This window comes from Aureobasidium melanogenum, assembly GCF_000721775.1.
Source record: "Aureobasidium melanogenum CBS 110374 unplaced genomic scaffold scaffold_1, whole genome shotgun sequence".
Lineage (NCBI taxonomy): Eukaryota > Fungi > Ascomycota > Dothideomycetes > Dothideales > Saccotheciaceae > Aureobasidium > Aureobasidium melanogenum.
Window position 1 is genome coordinate 687059 of NW_024470053.1, and position 22108 is coordinate 709166.

The 22108-nt window shown below is 49.8% G+C and overlaps 9 protein-coding genes across 9 annotated transcripts; 5 read left to right on the top strand and 4 right to left on the bottom strand.

Annotated features, from left to right (window-relative positions):
- Positions 1-245: 245 nt before the first annotated feature.
- Positions 246-719, bottom strand: M437DRAFT_20858 (galactose-binding like protein; the record flags this gene model as incomplete). Its single annotated transcript, XM_041019006.1, has 1 exon — positions 246-719. A coding segment is annotated over one exon (474 nt), but the record flags the coding sequence as incomplete, so codon positions are not given.
- Positions 720-3076: 2357 nt separating this feature from the next.
- Positions 3077-4052, top strand: M437DRAFT_22130 (uncharacterized protein; the record flags this gene model as incomplete). Its single annotated transcript, XM_041019033.1, has 3 exons — positions 3077-3298; positions 3347-3427; positions 3480-4052. Coding segments are annotated over 3 exons (876 nt in total), but the record flags the coding sequence as incomplete, so codon positions are not given.
- Positions 4053-4853: 801 nt separating this feature from the next.
- On the top strand, positions 4854-6482 carry M437DRAFT_37403 (uncharacterized protein; the record flags this gene model as incomplete). Its single annotated transcript, XM_041019622.1, has 2 exons — positions 4854-5750; positions 5868-6482. The coding sequence occupies 2 exons, from the start codon at positions 4854-4856 to the stop codon at positions 6480-6482; spliced, it is 1512 nt and encodes a 503-aa protein (XP_040884251.1).
- A 620-nt stretch (positions 6483-7102) lies between these two features.
- M437DRAFT_71054 (DNA repair exonuclease rad1) lies at positions 7103-8159 on the bottom strand (the record flags this gene model as incomplete). Its single annotated transcript, XM_041025614.1, has 2 exons — positions 7103-7953; positions 8003-8159. 2 exons carry the CDS (start codon positions 8157-8159, stop codon positions 7103-7105), a joined length of 1008 nt encoding a protein of 335 aa, XP_040884252.1.
- A 506-nt stretch (positions 8160-8665) lies between these two features.
- On the bottom strand, positions 8666-9071 carry M437DRAFT_36586 (uncharacterized protein; the record flags this gene model as incomplete). The annotated part of the gene is made up of 4 exons (XM_041019478.1): positions 8666-8711; positions 8764-8818; positions 8870-8899; positions 8960-9071. 4 exons carry the CDS (start codon positions 9069-9071, stop codon positions 8666-8668), a joined length of 243 nt encoding a protein of 80 aa, XP_040884253.1.
- A 454-nt stretch (positions 9072-9525) lies between these two features.
- On the top strand, positions 9526-13356 carry M437DRAFT_38021 (putative DNA-directed RNA polymerase II subunit RPB2; the record flags this gene model as incomplete). The annotated part of the gene is made up of 2 exons (XM_041019760.1): positions 9526-13133; positions 13194-13356. The coding sequence occupies 2 exons, from the start codon at positions 9526-9528 to the stop codon at positions 13354-13356; spliced, it is 3771 nt and encodes a 1256-aa protein (XP_040884254.1).
- Positions 13357-14187: 831 nt separating this feature from the next.
- M437DRAFT_71060 (uncharacterized protein) lies at positions 14188-14535 on the top strand (the record flags this gene model as incomplete). The annotated part of the gene is made up of 1 exon (XM_041025615.1): positions 14188-14535. One exon carries the CDS (start codon positions 14188-14190, stop codon positions 14533-14535), a length of 348 nt encoding a protein of 115 aa, XP_040884255.1.
- A 465-nt stretch (positions 14536-15000) lies between these two features.
- M437DRAFT_71061 (putative Exo-beta-1,3-glucanase) lies at positions 15001-16357 on the bottom strand (the record flags this gene model as incomplete). Its single annotated transcript, XM_041025616.1, has 3 exons — positions 15001-16111; positions 16161-16241; positions 16296-16357. The coding sequence occupies 3 exons, from the start codon at positions 16355-16357 to the stop codon at positions 15001-15003; spliced, it is 1254 nt and encodes a 417-aa protein (XP_040884256.1).
- Positions 16358-18831: 2474 nt separating this feature from the next.
- On the top strand, positions 18832-21636 carry M437DRAFT_36784 (uncharacterized protein; the record flags this gene model as incomplete). The annotated part of the gene is made up of 3 exons (XM_041019509.1): positions 18832-19446; positions 19569-20727; positions 20780-21636. The coding sequence occupies 3 exons, from the start codon at positions 18832-18834 to the stop codon at positions 21634-21636; spliced, it is 2631 nt and encodes an 876-aa protein (XP_040884257.1).
- Between the last annotated feature and the right edge of the window lie 472 nt (positions 21637-22108).

The following is a 22108-nucleotide window of genomic DNA, read 5'->3' on the forward strand; positions in this document are numbered from 1 at the left end:
GACCGGTAATGGAGCGGCGCCTGCCCACAAACATGCAAGCCCGACATGGATGGAATGCTAGGACATCATCTCAACTCCGGCTCCATCATGAAAGACGCCTTCTTGAGCCTAGGCAAGCCCTCTGAGCGTTTACGCTTTTCCTTGGAGCGGACAGGTATGTCCATTCTATCGACACGCGCACCCTTGTTGGTTCCAGCATCGTCCTCCATCAAGCCAATATTCTCCTCGGCCCTATCATCGCGAGCAAAAATTTGCAAACCGCGAAGATGGGTGTCCTTGCCGTTTTGATGGTTTTCGAGGATGCGAACCTGGAGGATGAAGCAGCGAAGCAGAGGCCTCTTGCTCCAGTCGATAGAATCGGGATCCTCGCTGTCCTCTTCTTCGATAGGTCCGACCTGCGAGAAATCGACAGAAATCCAACCGCGAGGCTGCTCGAACTGCATATCGGCAAACTCGATGAGATCGTGGAGGCCAGTGCCTGCCCAAAATTGCATACGAGTTGGTGTGTAACTCTCGTCGTTCTCAAAGTCGAGGTAGATGCGGATGTGAGCGACGGCGACTTGCTTGAAGAAGTGCACGGTGAGTAGATGGGGCTGTGGACCATCGCTTTGCCAGAAGAGCGAGGACGATGGGTGGCGTAGGGCAGCGACACCGCAGCCAGGCTTGCTCGTGCTGACAGTCCAGGATGCGAGGGACGATATCTCCTTCAGTCCGCGTGGAGGCAGCGGATCACCGGATGTGGACGGTGCACCATCTAAAACATTTGTTAGAGCTCCATGTGAGTTGAGTTGACGTGAGTGTGCATTTGGCATAGCTTGGATCTTGTGGGAAATTGGATCGTTGATGAAAGGGTAAACGAACGGTACGACAGAACAGAGGAGTCAAAATCAGATATTCCTGATGGGTCTGATGACATGGTGAAATGTTTGGCTTGTCGTGGCTGATGTTATGTTTCTCGCGCCTGCACGCTCAGTAGCGAGTTCGTGGTATGATTACGCGCCTTCTTTAAAACAAAGAATCAAGTGCAGAGCGAAAACAAACCGACATCACGCTTGCTGAAGCTTGGGGTGTATGAATAGGTATCAATACGCCAGATTTTTCTACAGCCAAGCCAGTGTATGAGGCAGACTCCGAGAGTCACTCTTGTAGACAACCCGCTGATGTAGGTCAAGGATGACTTCGTTCATACTCGTGGATTACGCCAGGGAAACAGCGGGTTCTGGTTGTACCTTCTAGGAATGCAACCAACAGGAAGAAAGCACAAGTACGCGTGCCAACAGAAAGAAGAGAGTCATTCTTACCTGGATCTACCTCCTCAGGATCTATATCCACATCTCCATCGTCTTCATCTTCATCGTCCAGATGATCTGTCTGCTGAGCGCGTCTGAGCTCTGCAATATTGCCAGGTCTTACGACATCATCTATGCTGTAATCAACGATCAAGCCCGATGGAAGTTCTGAGCTGTCGATGGAGAAGCCAGTATTATCCAGTGAATGCCTTGCTCTAGCATTTCGATTTTGACGCGTTTGCTGAGCACCAGCTGCAGTAATGTGAGCTCGTGATGGTGGAGGCATTTCACTTGCTCATCCTGCTTAGTATGAACATCCCAATGAAAGATGATTGTTGTTATCTGACATTAACAGCGAGGATCGTCCCGGGGTCTTGCGGAGATTTCGAGCGGCACTCGGACGCCAAGGACAGGGTCACGATTTGGCTCCTGCGAAATTCTTCCGGAAGCTCTGCCTTCCGCTTCCTGTGGAAGTTTCTCTCCTTCGACGTTGAGCAAACGTGCAGACTAAGGGAATCTGCAGGTCGGTACCGCATTTTTCTGAACGGCAGCTTGAACCCAAGGATCTCAAATTTGCAACAAGCACAAGTCCTCGACCAAAGTCGTCATTTTCGATGTTACCGTTTGTGAACATTCTACGAGTACGACCACGACCCAATCCTCAAACCTGTCTATACCAAAATTTTCATGATGACGTGAAGTCAATCGCTTTTCACATCGATCAATGGTGGATGGACGGAAGAAGGCCGGCCAGCCAACTCGTCTAAGATTGCTGGCTTGTAGATCTCCACATGGAAATGCCACATGCGTACTAATTAGTCGTATCTGAGCGGCTCAAAGAAGCCCATCTTTCCGATAACCTGGACCTTGATCCTCTGTATATCTGTATAAGGGTCGTGTTACCGAAGAGAGCGGGAGCGCTTCGCTTGACGTGCCGTCAATAAGAAGCAGATCTAGGGCTGGCTATGGAGATTGAACTGTTTGCTCTGTGGTCCCTCCAACTCGCTAATACCTACTATGGGTCTTCATCCATCATGCCCTTGTATCATATTCTTCTGACTTGCAGTCAGTCACCGCTGTGGTTGGGGCCACTTTCTCACAACACTCCAGTAAGCATGATGGAGGCTCTCATGGTCGAAATTCGTTAAGCGAAGCTCGTGAATTCAGCAAGCCACGGCCGTTGAAGGCAAGAACAACAACCGAGATTTTCCAGCAAGAATCTCTTCAGTGGCCTCCAGCGTCGGCTTAGCATGCCTAGGCTGAACTCGGTGTAGAAAGAGTTCCGCTGGCATGCTGAAATGTTTCAGGTTGCCGAGCGGTTCCTCCCTCAATAACCTCAGGTGGATCGTGATACACGTGGCATTACACATGTCTTCCCACGAGCAACGGCTAGGCTACGCCGCTATCTAACCTTATGATCGGGGCACTTCTCTTTCCAGCACTGAAGTCACAAGCCATTGATATACATAGGATCTTGCGCTGTCCTGTCAAATTCCTTGCTTCTTCGCGGCTTGTGCTTTCTTTATTGTCACGCTCCTTTTATCGTCTGTCATTATAATCGCTTGGGCTCTATTTCTCAACTCTTTCTATTACATCGTTACAGGAAACAACTTCCGAGCGTTCTGCCCTGTGGCTGATCCATTCGCCTGGTATTGATCCTGCCAGAGGGTAGCAGCGGATCCGATAATTGCACACGATATCCAGCCATGGACTCACATGTGGTGTGGACAGCAGATGCATGGAGCCCCAATGCGAGTCACGAAGTCCCATCACTCCACTCTGAAGCCTTGACTGCCATTGCTGCTGCTTTCCTCGTACTCACGATCACGTTCACCAGTCTGCGTTTCCTCGTCAGAGGATACATGATTCGTGCTTTGGGTTGGGACGATTGGTTGATACTGCTTGCACTCAACAGCTTCATCTGTCAAGCTGCCTTCCTTGTGCATATTGCATGGATGGAGCAAAACAAAGACTTGAGTCTGGAGAAACCCCTGTCTGATGCTCTGGAGGTTAGTGGAGATTCTATATATCTGATGGCCTGTACTGACAATGCCTAGTATGTTGTCCTTGAGTTTGCCTTCTACATTTTCACCACCTTCGCGCTGAAGCTGTCGCTGGCCGTGTTCTTTCTACGAATTGTAAGCTCTTCCGACCCACCCTTTGCTCCCATATCTGACTCAAAAAAACCAGGTTCTGGAAAAGTGGCAGCGCCAAGTCATCATCATCAGCACCGTCGTCTTCTCATTATATACATTCAGCTTCTTCCTTGTCGCTGTGTTCCAGTGTGGTTCTCCGGCCCAATACCTTCTGCACAAAGTCCAAGGAAAATGTGTATCCTGGAGCGTTCTTGGCCCCATGAATTATACCCATGGAGTCCTGAACGCCTTGACTGATTGGATCTTTGTGTCTTTCCCGATCTTGGTCGTTCGCAGAGCCAACATGAGTAGCAGAGATAAGTGGTCAGTGGTCTTTGTCCTCGTCATTGGTGTCCTCGGCAGTGTGGCATCAGTGGTCCGCCTCTTCTATATCAATGATCTCAACTCTGGCGACAAGAATGCCATAGCCTTCTTTGCGCAAGCACCAAGTATTGCGATCTTGAGCACGATCGAGCCTGGCATGGGTATTACAGCAGCATGTATGGCGACTTTGAAGCCTCTGTTCAAAGCTGTCCTGGATCACACCCGCTTCCACGTCCCAAGCAGCTCTGACAAGAACAAGCTTTCGAGTGCAGAGCGCGGTATCCATACTCCTAGTGGAGTCATGTCACCACCACAGTCTCCACGACGCGGCGAATTTGCGAAGTATGGTTTTGCTTCGGAGGGCAAATCTCGCGCGAAAAGCGAACCGCAAATCGAGATGTTTGTTCTCTCCACGAAAACATCAGTGATCAGCTCAGACGAAGTCACGATTCAACAATTCAGCACTTCACAATCTGAGAGACGCGATTCGCAGAGTGAGCTTCTGGCTGAGCTACAACAAGCAAGACAAGCTTACAGTGCACGCATTTGGAGCGGCGATGACGACAAGGAAGTACCACAGCTCAACTTGGTGCTTCCTGACGTTTGAAAGAGTTCGAGAGATATGGCACACGGTACGGGAAAGTCATGATACCACGAGTTTCTTTTGTCATCTTCTTGCAATGTCTTTACTCAACTCTTGCATGTTTTTTTCGAAAGCGGGCGGCGATGATGCCTTCAATTTTTGATATGCTTGAACAAACGATTTTGCTTCCAGGAATGTTCCCATACTTCGATATGAGATGGAATAAATGGTTTTCAGACAACAATATCACAAAATAAAACGACATCTTCAAGTAGAGTTTAACGAGCGATAGCACCGTTTTCCAATTGAAGAGTACGTCAATTGAGGAAGGAGCATTCATTGTGTCTGGAAAGCATGTCATGGTTGAGTTGCCCTGGCAACACAGCTGGGACATTGTCGCACAACAACGTTTCTCTCCACCCCCAGCTCCGTGACTGGCGAACAGATCCCTTGGTTTTCCCTGCGAGAAAGAAAGTTTGTGTATCTCTACCGTTGATAGGTCTGGAATGCCAGTGAGTGTCTATGGCAGGCTCATCTGGAAGTAGGGCCGACAGCCCAATCTTTACCACCATTGAAGTCGACAACTACGATGAATACAACGACAAGAACGATTTCAAACGCCGCATCTCAAACATAACGACGACTTCTGTATCTTCATTTCCTGATTCGGCTTGGCCTTCTGACTCTGACGTTCATCCAACTGCAAAACCTCGACCAGCTTATCGTGTTGGAAGTATCCGCCGCTCACATTTGCCTGAACGCCTGTCGCCATCTTCTTTGCGACCTTCAAGACATTCGCCTCATCGCCCAAGAAGTAGAGGCGAAGGTGGTCGTCCTAGAAGTAAGGGAGAAGATATTACCCGCCGGGACGAACCGTCAGAAACACCAGCTCCTCTGGTCTTACTGCATGTCACTGTTCTACCTCCGCGTCTGCCATGGAATCGCACAGTCCTCGATGCAACACTGCCTATAGAGCTCAAGAGGCAGTTTGGAGTGCTGCGGGCAGCAACATCAGGACTAGTGGCACAAAGAGGCATCCTCATTGCTCATCCACGAGAAGAGTTCGAGTTGTTGGAAGAAAGTGTGCTTGAGGCTTTGGATCTGCTTCCTGAGCGCATTGGTTATGATGGACAGTACAGACCTCGTACACCAAGCACTGTAGTAGAAGGCGACGCAGATGACGAAGAGGAGACAGATGTCCAGCCCTGCGACACATGCCAGCGCGTTCATGTCGGCGATGCTTGGTCCGTCAGAGTCTACGCTGCTAATGGTCTCATGCGCGCTGGCGCTTGGGCTGCTTGTTGGTCTGAGATGGAGAGAGTTGATTGCGAAGTTCGACCATGCATCTCAGAACGAATCAGCAGAAGTCTTGATGAGATGCAACTGGCGGAGGACATCGCCAATGAACGAGGAACCCATGTTGCTGCTGCCCAGTCGATACATGAACGACAGACCATCGAGATGCCGAAGCATCAGGCCCTATCTGAGCCGATAGCGTCAGCCCATGAACCAGCAGTTGTGGCAATGAACAAGCAGCGCAGCCCAGAGACCCAACATACGTCGCCTACTACTTCCAGACCTACTTCCACTCTTCAGAATGACCTTCCACCCATTTACCGTCCCAAGGATGTTCCCTTGGGTCTTCTGTTGCGCAACTACCTTTACCTCGTTTTGCGCGACCGCCGAAACATTGCCATTTGCATCCTCGGCTTGACCTTACTGGCGTCTACCTTTCATGGTGTATTTGCTATGCAAGCGTCTGATACAAGCAACACTGGTCTGGTAGCAAGTAATGTTGAAGCAGTCAGCGAACTTCCAATCTTACCAGTCGCATCGCCCCGGACTGATGTGGGCCATGGAAAGAGACATCCTATGTGGACGACAAGCCAAGGGGAGTCACGGAAGGATGTCGAATCTCAAAGGTTCTCTCCTGCTGATGAGAAATCCGAATTTGATCAAACAACTGGACCTGTATCCAGAAGCGTCACTGAAGACCAAGCAATCCAACCCACAGTTGCTGCCGCCACGAGCTTGGTCGCCACAAACCTCGACATCTCCGCAGAGACCTCTTCCACCCGTTCGCCAAATCCAGCTTTCTTGCCATTCCTCCAAGGACGCAATCAGTGCAGCACAAACGACCAGCAGCCCTAGAAACAGTTTCCTCTTTCCAACTTCTGACAGCGCAACTAGCGAGCGAGCGATTTTGACAGTTTTATTTTTCTTTCTTTGTTTCCTTTAGCGACGCATGATAACGAGATGAGAATGAAGACGAGGACAAAAGAACGACAGAGATGTATGTGCCGAGTTCAAGACGTGATGCCTGTATATAGTAATAATAGACGAGAACAATCAATGACGAAAACCTGCAAAAAAAACAACAAGGAATGGATACTCACAGAATCGAACACACTCAGTTTGTGACAGCAAATACCTACCTTTAAAACTGGCCAGGATGGAATTCTTTCTCACGAAAGCAGCGGTGGCCCAACGGTAGGGCGCCTCACCATTGAATGACCTTGCAAACACAAGCATTGTCGCCAAAGATCTTTCTTGGTTACGGATTCCTCGAGCGAGGTTCTGTGATCGAGAGACGAAATCTCATGCTTGCAAACACAAGCGTTGAGCTCGTGAGTAAGTCCAGTAACCCTCGCTGACTGGCATGAGATCTTCGGATGGATATGAGGAAGTGTAGGTTCGACTCCTACTCGCTGCATTCACATTTCTTTTTTGTTACTCGTTCAAAGTGATGCTATTTCATGCTGAAACACTGTTTATTCATCATCCGTTTCCGAATCTTCCTTTGCAGCTTCCCCATCGACCTCGGGTACGATGCGGAAATCCACAAACGCAATACCCTCCTTGCCTGGTTCTGCCTGTGCTGTTGGATCCACCTCAATCAAGAATTGCAGACTCAAAACACCTTGTTCGTCCGCGCGGACGCTGACTTTGGTCGCAGAGACCATGGCACGGTATACAGCCTTGATGTGTCGGAAATTGTACGTTGTGCGAAAGCGAGCCGGACACTGGAATGTCTCAAGCAGCAAAGGATCTTGATCTTTGTTGAAGTCGACAGTGGCTGAACCAAGTGGCCCGGTGGCTGAGAGTGACATGTAGGGCGCTGTGGGCGAGGCAGTCAATGAGAGACTAGTAGGATTCGTGGAACCGAGTTCTGATATGGCATCAGCCAAATGCGCTGAGCGCATGATGGTCTTCAGTGCCAAGCTTTCTCGATCAAATGGAATGTCTTCTGTTGTTTCTGCTTCGTAGGTGGTCAGATCACAATTGGTTGTGACGTCTGATTCGGATAACTGAATTGATAGAGGACAACCACGAGTCTCATATGCTATGCGGCAGAGACCAGAAGATCCTAGTGCTGAGGCGGAGAAAGGATTGTTCGCATTGCGATTCTGTCTGAAAGCAGTAAACGTGTCGTAAGGATCTTGTTGCTGTTTAAAAGCGGTGCTGTCACCAAGAGAGAAGATTTGTAGAGTTTCGAGTAAAGCAGGAAGAGATATTTGAAAAGTGGGAGGTGGAAGGGCGTCTTCGTCTGACTCGTCTTCGCGAGCTTCAGGATCCTGATAGCTCCAAGTTGTGAACAGAGACCTCGAGAGAAACACGAATGCTAGAGACAGTCAGAACGATGTGGCCAAGTAATTTCTGAAAGCGCTTGCCTTCCATCACACTAGTTTCTTGAGCACTGAAACGTAGTCCTTCGGGCGACAAGCGAACTTGAGTCTTGGAAGCAAATGCAATGCATCTTAAGAGAAGCGTCAAATCGCGAGCTGCTGGAGAGACGGCACTGAAAAGACATGAATTTGATGATGCCATGTTGCTAGTCTATAGCAGTGGCGGAAGATTCAGCTAATGGGAAGGACGTGATATATGGAAAATCTTCGAGAGCGCGAGTCTTATTGTTTTATTCGAACGACTTCACAAGGTTTGAGGTCGGAACAAGTTTTGTGGTGATTTGATGTATAGTGTACGACAATGACGCGAGATGGATGGTCCGACGATGGAAGTTGGAGGTGCCAAGCTTAGTCAGCCTTATGTAGGCAACTGCGATGGCTTCGTGCCTCGTGCTTTCGCGATTTTGGAAGTCGCAAGGCTGCATCCTTTTGTATCGACCTGTCCCTTCTCTTGTCTAGCTTTTGACGACTTCTATCGTGTCCCCTGTCATGATTCCTGTTTGTTCGGAGCCGGATCACGGCTCAAACACGACTATCTCTGGATGACTGGCATGCATATTGTAGGTTGTAGAAGGAGGCTAGTTTGGTTTGGTATGGGTATCTCGAGTAGCGAACATAGAAGGAGGTGGAGGGAAGAAGAGCAAGAGCTCAAACGTAGACGCCAACAGCGCAGATCATATAGACAGCTCCGAAACTGGATAATATCAGCGAGGGCTCATATTGTGCAGAGACAAAGGCAGCAGTACCCAGCAGCGAGCGAAGCAGGAAGGCCGATCAGAGGAAGGTTCTTGAGCGAGGGGTCTATTAAGGTGTTAGTCGGGTACAAGTGTTGGGTTCGGAATCGAGACGTACTCAGGCCGAAGTAGCCAGACAGAATAAGAGCTGCACATATCAGTAATCTCTTCTCAGACGAGCAAACAAAGATACATGGATGATATGTACCAGTAAACAGCAAAGTGATGCCAACAACGAAGTGCGAGTTCTTGCCAATGCTGGGCTCATACGGCTGACCTGCAGCAGCTTCCCAGAGGTCATTCAAGGGTTGCACAGACATGGCGACAGGTTGAATTGAACAGACTACTACGACAGGAACAGCAACGACAAGGGCAAGAACAAGTACAAGAGGTATCGAATTCGCTATGCTCGAGGCCAGATGGCAGCAGTCGGCGCGGGCAGCCAATCACGTTACGCATGCCAAGACGCGGATTGCACATTCAGCCCTGTTGACATGGAGCAGCAGCGACAGCGTCAAGCGTCGACGCTGGAGAGCAGCAACCACATCTCGACTCACTCTTGCGCCCGAGAGAGCAACCACCTGCTCGCCGTCCGCCATCACTCCGCCCTTCTTCACGCCCTCTTGCATCTCATCTAGCGCCGCTTCACTGCGTCGTTACATCGCTCTCGCCGCGAACCCATCGCCACAGAGCGCGCGCGCTCTTTCATCTTTCTCCTAAGCGCGTCCATCCGACTCCCTTCCATCTCCGACTCATCACATCTTCCACTCCAATATGGCCGACGTTTGGGGCAATGGCGTGGGAAGCCCCTCCCAGGACGACTACGATGAGGACGACATCATCACAAGTGAGGACTGCTGGACCGTCATCCAGTCCTTCTTCGACTCAAAGGGTCTGGTCTCACAACAGCTCGACTCGTTCGACGAGTTCGCCGGTACCTCCATGCAGGACATTGTCACCGAACAGGGCCGTATCGTCATCGACCAGAATGCGCCGCAAGACGACAACGAAGTCGACCCCATCGTCAAGCGCCGCTACGAGATCGAATTCGGCAACATCACCATTTCCCAGGCTGCCATCACCGAAGGCGACGGTTCCACTCGACCTCTCTACCCCAATGAGGCCCGTCTGCGCAACCTGACCTATTCAAGTCCCATCTACCTGGGCATGACGAGTCGCGTTCTGGTCGCCCGCGAAAGACGCATCGGCGCAGCACATCACGACGACGAAGATCCGGATCATGCAGCGAACGAAGATGAGGAGACCGAGTTGGTTTGGGAAAAGGAGGATCCTGATGCTATCGAGAAGGAGGAGCGTGTCTTTATCGGAAAGCTGCCCGTCATGATCAAGTCCAAGATCTGTACTCTGCGCAATCGCTCAGAACAGGAACTCTACGCCTTCCAAGAATGTCCATACGACCAGGGCGGTTACTTCATCATCAACGGTTCCGAAAAGGTTCTGATCGCTCAAGAACGCAGTGCTGCCAACATCGTTCAGGTTTTCAGAAAGAAGGGCAGTCCCACTCCGATCGTTGCTGAGATCAGAAGTGCTATCGAGAAGGGCACTCGGTTGCTTTCGTCAATGCAGCTGAAGTGGTATCAGAAGGGTGATCAGTCCAAGACCGGAAGCGTGGGTGGTGTCATCAAGGCTACCTTGCCCTACATCAAGGCCGATATCCCTATCGCCATCGTCTTCCGTGCGCTTGGTATCGTATCAGATATGCAGATCCTCGACTGCATTTGCTACGATGCCAACGATACACAGCTGCGCGAGATGATCAAGCCGTGTTTGGAAGAAGCTTTCGTCGTCCAAGACCGCGAATTTGCTCTCGATTACATTGGCAGACGTGGTCAGCAGTCTGGTACCAAGGAAAAGCGTATCCGTTATGCCCGCGACATCTTGCAGAAGGAGTTCTTGCCTCACATCTCCCAACGAGAGGGAAGTGAAACGAGAAAAGCCTTCTTCCTTGGCTACATGATCAACCGCATGTGTCAAGTCGCCCTCGGAAGATGCGATGAAGATGACAGAGATCACTTTGGTAAGAAGCGTCTCGATCTGGCCGGTCCACTGATGGCCCAGGTTTTCCGTCTCAAGTTTACTCAACTTGTGCGTGACATGCGCGTCTACCTCTCCCGCTGCATTGAGCAAGGTAGAGACTTCAATCTTACCCTTGCTGTGAAGTCGAACATCCTCACATCAGGTCTGCGTTATTGTTTGGCCACTGGTAACTGGGGTGATCAGAAGAAGGCCGCCTCAGCAAAAGCAGGTGTCTCTCAGGTCTTGAACAGATACACATACGCTTCCACACTATCACATTTGCGACGAACAAACACTCCTATCGGTCGTGATGGCAAGATCGCCAAGCCTCGTCAACTGCACAACACTCACTGGGGTCTTGTCTGCCCTGCTGAGACCCCTGAAGGACAGGCTTGTGGTCTCGTCAAGAACTTGTCTCTTATGTGTTACGTCAGTGTTGGTACTCCTGCTGAGCCCATCGTTGAGTTCATGAACCAACGAAATATGGAGTTGCTTGAGGAGTATGAGCCCAAGAACAACCCGGATGCCACCAAGGTCTTCGTGAACGGCGTGTGGGTCGGTGTCCACAGAGATCCCTCTCAGCTTGTCAAGGTTGTGCAGGGTCTTCGTCGTAACGGCACCATCTCCTTTGAAATCTCGCTCATCAGAGATGTCCGTGAGCGCGAATTCAAGATTTTCACTGATGCTGGTCGTGTCATGAGACCATTGTTTGTCGTTAATAATGACCCTGCAAGCCCAACAAAGGGCCAACTCGTTCTCAGCAGACAGCACATTAACAACCTGCTCAACGCACGAGAGACCGAGACTATTGGTTTGAGCGAAGAGGAGCGTGATAGTGCAATCTATGGTTGGAAGGACTTGATCAACGAAGGTGTCATCGAGTACTTGGATGCTGAGGAAGAAGAAGCTGCCATGATGGTCATGTCTCCAGAAGATCTCGATGAGCATCGCCAGATGAGAGCCGGTTTGGTCTACGATGAGCCAGTGACTGACCCTCACCGAAGAATCAAGAGCAAGCCCAACCCGAACGTCAGGATCTGGACTCACTGCGAAATTCACCCTGCCATGATTCTCGGTATTTGCGCCTCGATTATTCCCTTCCCCGATCACAACCAGTCGCCTCGTAACACTTACCAATCTGCTATGGGTAAGCAAGCCATGGGTATCACCCTTACCAACTACAACGTGCGCATGGATACCATGGCCAACGTCCTCTACTATCCTCAAAAGCCTCTTGGTACCACACGATCTATGGAATACCTTAAGTTCAGAGAATTGCCTGCCGGACAAAACGCCATTGTCGCTATCGCTTGTTACAGTGGTTACAACCAAGAAGATTCCGTCATCATGAACCAGTCGTCGATTGATCGTGGTCTCTTCCGCTCGCTGTTCTACCGTGCTTACATGGACCAAGAGAAGCGTGTTGGCATGTCCGTTGTGGAGCAGTTCGAGAAGCCTACTCGTGGAGATACCATGAGGATGAAGCACGGAACGTACGACAAGCTGGACGATGATGGTATCATTGCACCAGGCACTCGTGTCTCTGGTGAGGATATCATCATTGGTAAGACTGCACCCATGGCTCCTGATGCAGAGGAGCTTGGTCAGCGCACTAAGTTCCACGTCAAGCGCGATGTGTCAACTCCTCTGCGTTCCACCGAGAGTGGTCTCATCGATCAGGTGCTTCTTACAACCAACGTCGAGGGTCTCAAGTTCGTCAAGGTTCGTACGCGCACAACGAAGATTCCTCAGATTGGTGACAAGTTTGCCTCTCGTCACGGTCAAAAGGGTACCATCGGTATTACCTACCGTCAAGAGGATATGCCCTTCACCGCCGATGGACTTGTTCCTGACATCATCATCAACCCTCACGCCATTCCTTCTCGTATGACCATTGCCCATTTGATTGAGTGTTTGCTTTCAAAGGTTGGTTCCCTTCGTGGTCAAGAAGGTGATGCCACTCCCTTCACTGATGTCACTGTTACTCAAATCTCCGACTTGCTTCGTCAGCACGGCTTCCAACAGCGTGGATTCGAGGTCATGTACAACGGCCACACTGGTAAGAAGCAGTCTGCACAGGTCTTCCTGGGACCTACATACTACCAGCGTCTACGTCACATGGTCGACGACAAGATTCACGCTCGTGCCCGTGGTCCTACCCAGATCTTGACTCGTCAACCTGTCGAAGGTAGAGCACGTGACGGTGGTCTCCGTTTCGGAGAGATGGAGCGCGATTGTATGATCGCTCACGGTGCCTCTGCTTTCTTGAAGGAGAGATTGCTTGATGTTTCGGATGCTTTCCGTGTTCACGTCTGCGAGATCTGTGGTCTGATGACTCCTATTGCGTAAGTCTCTTTGCTCCCTCACCATCCCCTGATTTTACATGTTCGCTAACGCATTTACAGCTCGCTCAAGAAGAACCAATTCGAGTGCAGACCTTGCAAGAACAAGACCGAGATCGCACAGATCATCATCCCCTATGCCGCCAAGCTCATGTTCCAGGAGCTCGCAGCCATGAATGTGGCCACCCGCATGTACACCAAGCGCAGCGGTGTCAGCATTAGATGAGGACATTGACAGCATGTTCCAGTTCGACGAAACAGAAGACAGTACATTTGATAGAAGAGCATCAATTGCTCTCATGAGTCCGTTCAAGGACGACAAAAGCATCGCGCCACGAGAAATGACGCAGAAGCAGTGCAGGAAAAGCGAAAGAAGTATTTCACACGCATAACACGGGAGTTCTTTCCTTTCGATGGTTGGGGTTTTACGAGATCAAATTGGTTTCTTTATGCAGTATTACAATTGGTTCATCTTCTCTAGAAAGTACCCTAACCCAACCACTTTTATGTAACTTTAGCAAAATGAAGTTCTTCAGATGAAATCATGTTCTGTTTTTCGGTCCCCTTGATGCATTTGGGTATGTGTTTGCTTCCCAGCTCATAGAGAATCAGCATTTGGGTCGCATTGTCAAAGGAGATGGTATAGTCATAGTATTCAATAACGTGCAGCTGTATCAACCATACGGCATAAATCACGTTGATCTATAAGTCAGCTACAAGACCAAACCTTCAAAGATACTATTTACCAAGTTCCCGAGCTATTCAACGAGCCATAGTCGGTACAGCACAAAGATGCCCATGTCTAAAGAGTCAAGCCAGGGTCAACCCTGAAGCATATGATCCGATAACACCCGAAATCAGTAGCCGAGAGCAACCTCTTTAGAGAAATACACGAGTAGATATAATCAGTCTTTCTATCCCATCGTACCGGCATCAAACGTCTCGCCTGTCCTCTGTCTTACCTTCTTCCTGTCGTACTCTAAAACAATCGCCAAGAACTGCTGCAGAATACATCTTGCAATCCTAGAGGCTTATCGAGGAAAAAGTCAAGAAAACAATGACAGTACCACCACCATCACAACCGACCATCTCAACAGCAACACTAAAATCCCACTCTCCAACTCTCACGAAACTGTTAAAAGCTCGTCCGGCGCCAGTGCGAGAGAGTGCTCTCCTTGCTGCGGCAACATCCCCCACAAAGCCGGTCAAGCCACCAGCGGGAGATTGTTGTGGCAGTAGCTGTGATCCTTGCGTTATGGATCTATATGCGCAGGAGCTGAAGGTGTGGAAAGAGTGTGCAGGGTTGAGAGTCGTGACTGAGGACACCAGTGAAAATGGAGAAGAGCCTGACAGCAAGGGTGAGGATTTGGAAAGGTGTAAAGTCCCTGGTGCTTTCGAGTGGTGATGGCAAGATGAACCATCACCGCTGTTTCAACCAAGCTCAACACTCAAGATGGTATTACTTCAGATTTTACAAGCTGCATTCTGGGACGGCTTCAAGACTTGATTGTCCGACTCAAGGGACACTGGAGCATCACTGGACGTCGACACCCGACAACACAGATGTTATCAACACGGGCACAACATTATCAAGATCACATCTGAAACAAGGTGTATGGTCAAGGATTTATGCAATACGATTATTTCTACCAGCAATGTATGGAGAAAATAGACCACAAGAAGGGTATTGAGGCATGCTTAAACGAGCAAGGAAGAAGAAAGAAGCGAGGGAAGACAACAATACGAAACAGGCAACCATACACCATGTCGTCTCGCTCCTGCGCTTGTATGCATATGTTTTGGGATGGTATACATCCTTTGTTCTGAGCGGTCATACACAGATCCAGTGTTTCTGAACGACGCAGTCGTTTCATGAAGAGCAGATCTGGCTGAATTTTCTGCTGGTCAGAGGTTGAGGGAAGACGCCAGCGTCGATCAGACGGAATGCATCCCACTCGGGCGATGCCTCGGTCTTGAAGTTCCAGAAGATCCAGCCAATGGTGTTGGCCTCGAATGCTTCCATTTGGGCCTCGATGTATCCGCGGGTATCATCCTTCAGAGTCTGGGACCACTGATCGATGTAGTTGATGCTGGCACAAGAACCAACGTAGCTGCTGCCGGGGTATGTACCGTCGTAGCGAGCACCGATGCCGTAGCCATTGAGAGCAGCGGCACAATCAGTCATAGCTGCCGACCACTCGCCAACGAAAGTCCACTTGTCGGCACCTGAGTATTGCTTGGCGTTGTTACAGACATATTGACGGTGCTGCCAAGGCTGCATGGCGACAAGTTCGTCGGTGAAGACCTGATATTCATGGTGGTCAAGAGCGACGTTCTGAGAGTTGTCGTCACTGGGAGTCAACCAGCCGTTGTAAGAGCTAGGAGGTTGGAATCCATCCTGGATAACAACCACGCGAGACTTAGAGACGGTGCGCTGCTGACCGAAACCATTGCGCTCGAATTGCTTGAGGTCGTCCAGATTCATGACCGAGGACAGAGGCTCGTTGAGAAGCTCGATACCAGCGACAACGTCATCGTAGGAGGAATCGGCGTACTTGTTCTGGATAGTCTGGAGGACGGCCAGAGTACGCTGCACGTTGTCTCCTTGCTGGAAGTCGATGTTGTTTGTACGGTGACCAGAGTTGTCGAAGCCATTCTGAGAGCCAGGAGCACCGTGCAAATCAACAATGACCTTCAGTCCAGTCTGTCTTGCCCACTCAATGGCTTGATCCATGTAGGGAGCTGCTCCGGAAACGTAAGGGCTGTTGGCGTTGTCGTATGCCCAGTAACCAATAGGAATACGCACGACGTTGAAACCCGAGTTTGCGATCTTCTGGAAATCGGCAAGTTGCACCCAGGAATCCCAGTGAGGCTTCAAGACATTGTATGCAGCATCTTGGCCGAGGCTCTGGCCAAGGGTGTATTCATCGACGATGCCTTGCGACATGGGATAGGCCTGAAAGATTGAGGGAGTGATCCACCTACACATATTAGAACGATGCTATGAGGCTTTGACTAAGCTCGACTTACGGCTCGAGGACCAGCCATCCACCGATATTCACTCCACGCATGACCTCGTGGCCCCAGTTGAAGCCATTGGCACGCTTGCTGCTACAATCATGTGATCAGCTCAAATCCATATCGTTTCATTTCGAGTCTTCTTACTGAGGTGCAGCGAGTGCAGTGGCTACCGCACTCAAGACGGCAACTGTGTGTTTGAAGAACATGATGTGCTAGGTATGTCGAGATAATGTTCCGGTACCGGATTTGATGGCCGCCAATGACCAGAGAACACCTTGGGAGTATTCACAGGATAGCTATATGGAAAGCTGTTTGATTGGCAATGCTAGGTTCGGATGTTGTTGCTAGGTAAATCGAATGGAATGTTGACTGAAAACGGAATGCTCAGAGAGATGAAGGTACTTGTCCAGCAGAGGAATGTTGGTAGAGAAGCTTTAATTGCACAGCAATACGAGACCAGAGCTCGGCGTGTATCTGACCAGCGAGAGATGTAAAAGAGGTTGGATTGAGTTGTAAGACGGAAGAGAAGCAGTCTTAGCAGGAGCAAGGACAAGATAAAACTCTTTGGTCAATGGCCAAGGCTCAGACAGACACAGGGGTTACCTAGTAACTTATGTCAAGTCGGCCGGTTTTCTTGAGGCAGGAGCGTTGCAGCGTCTGCCGAGGCGATTGGCGCCAGAACCATCACCGTCTTCGCTGCACCTGCCCGTGCTGTGCATGTGGCAGGGCGTGCGTGTGTCAGCATCATGAAAAATAAACCATGTCTGACGACACGGCAGCCTTTCTCCTGTACTTGCGACGTCCTGTTTGGCTCCATCACAGATGCCCGTTCCAATCAGTTCCAGGGGAATTAAAGGCTTGTTTCCTTAGCGTGCCAGGAACAGGCAAGTCTCAGAGCACAGACATCACGGGGCGAGTCCCCAGCGAAGATCAAGACGATCTTCTGGCCACCTGATAGCTATCATGTGAATACCATGACAAGCACACCGACCAGTATTACAATTACTGCAACGGCTATCGTGAGATTCAGTTTCCCTTCGTCCTTGTTGACCGCAAGTATAAAGCATTTCACTTTGCATTCAAGGCCACCTGTCGTCATAAAAAAGCCTTTAAAGGGTCACACGGTTGTCAAGTCTGGCTCATGCAAGTCTGCGGCGTCCGTTCGTTTTGTCCCTTGCGCCGCAACCGTGGCCATTGCTCAAACTCTCTAGTCGGCACATTATTCACCCTCTCCTTAATCCTCCTAGATCCAGAACCGCACATCCGATCCTACAGGCTACAACACTTTATGAGTGGGGTCCGCTTACAAAAAGTAGGCACCGTTCAAGAGCGGCCGACTTGCGATGGTTTCTTTTGTCCTTTGTTTTGTTGTCTGCCGGGGAACGCGTGTGCTCAGCCACTTACATATTTCCGCTTCTGCATCACCAACTGGAGTCCTCCCCCTTTGTATGACGATCGCTGGTGGATACTTCTGCCGCTTTGCACAACGGGTGCTGTGCTCCGCGCACGATATAGTGATGGGTCTAGTTCGGGGAAGCCTCCTACCGTTTGAACGCGTAGCTGTCATCTTTACCATGAGTTCTCAACGAGTCGCACTCACTGGCCTCACCTATGTTCGAGCGGGTGGCAAAGCGATGTAGAGCAAACAATAGTCTGTGGCTCAGTAATTCCGTTGTATGCAACAATCTTTTTAAAAATAGATGATGCAGGACAGTTGGATTATACATTGCAGGATCGCCATGGAAATGGGAAGTACACGTCTTTGTATCATATTTTGGTGTTGGATCGTGCGCATGAACCACTTGCGCCAAGTTGAGGCTCAATGTCAGCAATAAGCAATATTTGCTGACACTAACATCATCAAGACTGTGATACAACGACGGATTTCGACCTGAAGATTAAGTATCAGTGTTCTTTTCTACTCTCAAATGGGGCACTGAGTATTCATCTTGATGACTCAGAATCAATACGTACACACCGTAGGAAAGATCGACTAGCACCAGGGACCTCCTTCAAGGACAGCTACTGGAAATGGTTTGACTATCGGATGCCGCAGTATGCGAAAATTTTTGTAGTGATTGTTGATGGACACCTTGCACGAAGGTCACCCTCCATCGACATCACGATTATGATTGCCAGGTGCAGAAGAAATGACAGCCACGCAAAAAAGGTCTTCACTTGAGCAGCTGACTGCATAGACCTAAATCTCTGTTCACCGGCTATGTTCCATCCTGCCTGTTTTTCAATTCACACCACTATGGCGATACTAATACCATGTTCTCCGTCAAAGCCAAAATCCATCGTCCTCACGCACGCTTTCAACGGCCTTGCACAAAGAGACATTGACATCGAGACGATGTCTGAAATTGGTCTCGTGTATCAGCAAGCTGCTGAGACTCTCATCACACAATGAAGCGCCGGTTGCGGAAATGCAAAGTGATAGTTTTTGCTATTGTCGTCAAAAGAATACTATGTCGCCGGATCCGGTATCGACATGATCAATTTCACAAAAGGGCAATAACTTGCAATTCTTATTGTCCTGACAAGGTAGATGCACAGGTAACCAAAGCTCTGTCTCTTCAACTCTCTGTCCACGCCCATCTGTTCCAGTTTAACACTCTGCACCCCTTTCCTGCTTACATTACACACACCTCTATCCATTACCAGTAACCTCTCAACAATGCCTCCCAAGCAGGTCAAGAAGGTCGACAAGGACGGCAAAGCACCACCTAAGCCTGTATCTCCTGCTAAGGATGGCAGTAAGAAGACTGCAACCGAACCAGCCAAATCTCCCAGTCCTGCTAAACCAGCTACTTCACCAACCGGCGACAAAAGAAAGCGTGGTGATGGAGAAGATGACGACGATGAAGAAGAAGACAGCCGCTCTCCACCAAGATCCAGAAGACCCAAGAAACCAAAACTCTCGCCCAAGACTGGGAGGAAAGTAAAGATGGAGGCGTACCTCAGAGACCGTATCAAAGACCTGCGCTTCAACGTCGAGCCCGTCGAGGGCCATGAGCCCGACGATGAAGACGAAGACGAGCCCAATGAGGACTGGGCTTCCATGACCCGTCTGCGTCAACGCTGCGATGACCGCCTTGACGAGATAGAAGAGGCTATTCGTACACTCGGCAACGAAAAACTCATCAAGTATACAAAACGCAAACCGCCCATTCCGCTGCTTGATATCCCAGAGCACAAGAGCGAGCAGACACGTCATGAAAAGCGACAGAAGAACAAGGAAATCAAAGACAATGAGGAGATTGATCCGATCGCAGAAAAGAACCATGTGAAGGTATGTGTCTCCGTTCATTGCAGGTGAACTTCTGCATCATGACAGCTGCAGAGTCTATGCCCTAGCCTCCAACAGAGTGCCATCGTTACAAACGGGAATGTTGCTGACTTGCGCGAACGTAGAAATCCAAAAAGTTCCCAGGTGGTATAAAATACGCATCAGCAAAGCTACTCGGAGATATTGTAAAGATACTGGAGAGGGAGTTTGGAGAGGAACTGGCCAGAAGAAGAGTTCAGCACCCTCATGACGTGAGTCTTGCAAAACATCCATCCAAACGCGTCAGAAAGGCAAAAGCGGCAGCAGAAGCCAGAGGAGAATCCCCCAAGTTGACCAGAAGTCTTGAAAAACAGTGGACCAATCACGGGCTCAACCTTCGGGAGCTGATGGACCTTTACAATCGTCATGGTTCGGTTGCCCCTGCACCTGCTCGGGATGACCTCGTTCAGAAATGCCAACAGTACGGCCTCAGCACTTCAGGAGATCTCTGGAATCTGGAAAGGTCTATACTCATGTACGAGTTGTCAGGCAAACAACGCATGTATGGACTGCCGCAGGAAGCCATCAAGGATATCATTTCTGCTCTTGGCGACATCAAGGCCCCAGGCGATACTGAGGCAGCCAAGGACGACGGTGGTGACGATAGTGACGATGCTACCGGTCCGTTTGATGACCTCAAGGCTGATGGAAAAGGCAAAGACATGTCAAAGGATGGCAAGAGCGGCAGCAAAGACGCCACTGCCTCTTCCAAGGATGGCAAGAAGAGTGGTAAAGAAACTGGAACATCACCGACCAAAGATGGATCGAAGGACGGCAAAAAGGACGACAAGAAGGCTGGCAAGAAAGGTGGCAAGAAGGATGACAAGCAAGACGGCAAAAAGGACGACAAGAACTTGCGAATGAAGAAAACAAGATCGAACAAAACAATCGATCTGTTCGGTGAAGATACCAGGCTCAAGGTCCAGAAGGAGATCACAATCACAGATGGTGGTCAAGCCCAAAGATTCACCCAGGTGAACGTCTCTGGAACTGCAGATCGTTGCATGTGGAACGCCGTTCAACTCAACTGGATCGGAAGAGAAAGAGCACCAGGTAGACGTGTCGCAGATCAATATCCCGTCAACGACCGAGTGCGCGATCTCTGGAACGCAGTTATGCATCCTTCGGAGGGCACCACAAATCCGGCACGCCAGTCAAGACTCAGACTTTACACGCTCTTGCAGGCTGGAAGCCTCGACCGTGATGATACAAGACTAGAGCACCGTATCAACAACCGGCGAATGGGTACGTTTCTGAACAAGCCGTATGATTATGTTCGCACTGACACTGAGTACAGGTGATTCTGATATGGCCCAAGTGATCGCCGACGCATTGGACATCGAGATCTTCATGTACGCTCCTCTGCACAGTTCTGATGGTATCACATGGGAAAGAACTGTGAGAGGTCAGCCACAGAACGATAGCGCACGCCAGATTCATATTGCAAACTACACACATGCAGTACATTGGACGGCATTGACACCAATTGGACCCGGGCCCGTCACTTTGCCCGCTCTGGGAGAAATGCATAGGCACCCGATTCCGGGCAGTGATGTACCTATCCCAGCACTCACGCGTCTTCAGCCGGGAGACGAGGATAACACTGATCTCCGAGATGAGGATCTGCACGACAGCCCTGAGGATGGACATATCGCAGACACAACTGAGACTGCAGAAGAGGAGGAAGAAAAAGATGATGATGATGATGACGATGCAGAGGATGAAGACATGGACGAGGAAGAAGATGCCGATCGCGACGGCGGTGTACTTCCACCTCCAGCTGCAGGAGCCGCTACCACCACTGCTTCAAGTTCTGCTGCCAGAAGACTATCACCATCAGCATCGCACTCCTCTCGCGGCTCGTCCGCACCAGCAGCTACAGGTCGTGGTTCTCACAGCACGTCAGCGTCCCAGAAGCGAGCAAGAAGGCGAGCTCGATCGAGGTCAAAGAGCAAATCACGCAGCACGTCTCAGCCCAGAGGTGTGCAGAAGAACGTTCAAAAGATCCAGCCATTGAGCAAGAAAGCACTCAAGAACAAGAAAAAGGCGCTTCTCAAGACTTTCCAGAACTTCTATGTCGCAATGCCTAGTCCTCAGAACATGGCAGGTGCCATTCGCTCTCCATACCTACATTTAGTCGTGGCTTCCGTTTAGACACATGAAGGGTTACCTTGGAGAATAATGGGGTTTTTATTATCAGAGAAGGTGTTCTTTCCTTCAAAGACTACTGATTCCTTGTACTTTCCTTTTCCTGTTGGCAGATTTAGAATTTGCGGATTGTGGCAGATTTGGAAAATGGCTTCTGAATAGATTTCTTATACCATTCATCAGTTTTACTTGCCAATATAAGACTTTCTCTTACATCGAAGAATAGTGCTCTTACTGTAGGCAGCTATGGCTGATGGTCGGGTTGCTGTCTTTTGAATCTTGCGAGCGCATCGCGCCTGGAAGTCAATAGGAGGAACATAATGCCGCTAATGCTACAGTTTGGAACAAATATGCCAGATTCTTCTTGTGTAGAAAAGTACTAAGAGTTGTTGTATTGATGTCGGGGTTTTGTAGGAGGTCGTTGAGTCAGAATAATTCAGGCTTTTTTTCGGAGTTGGATATATACCAAGCAATGGGA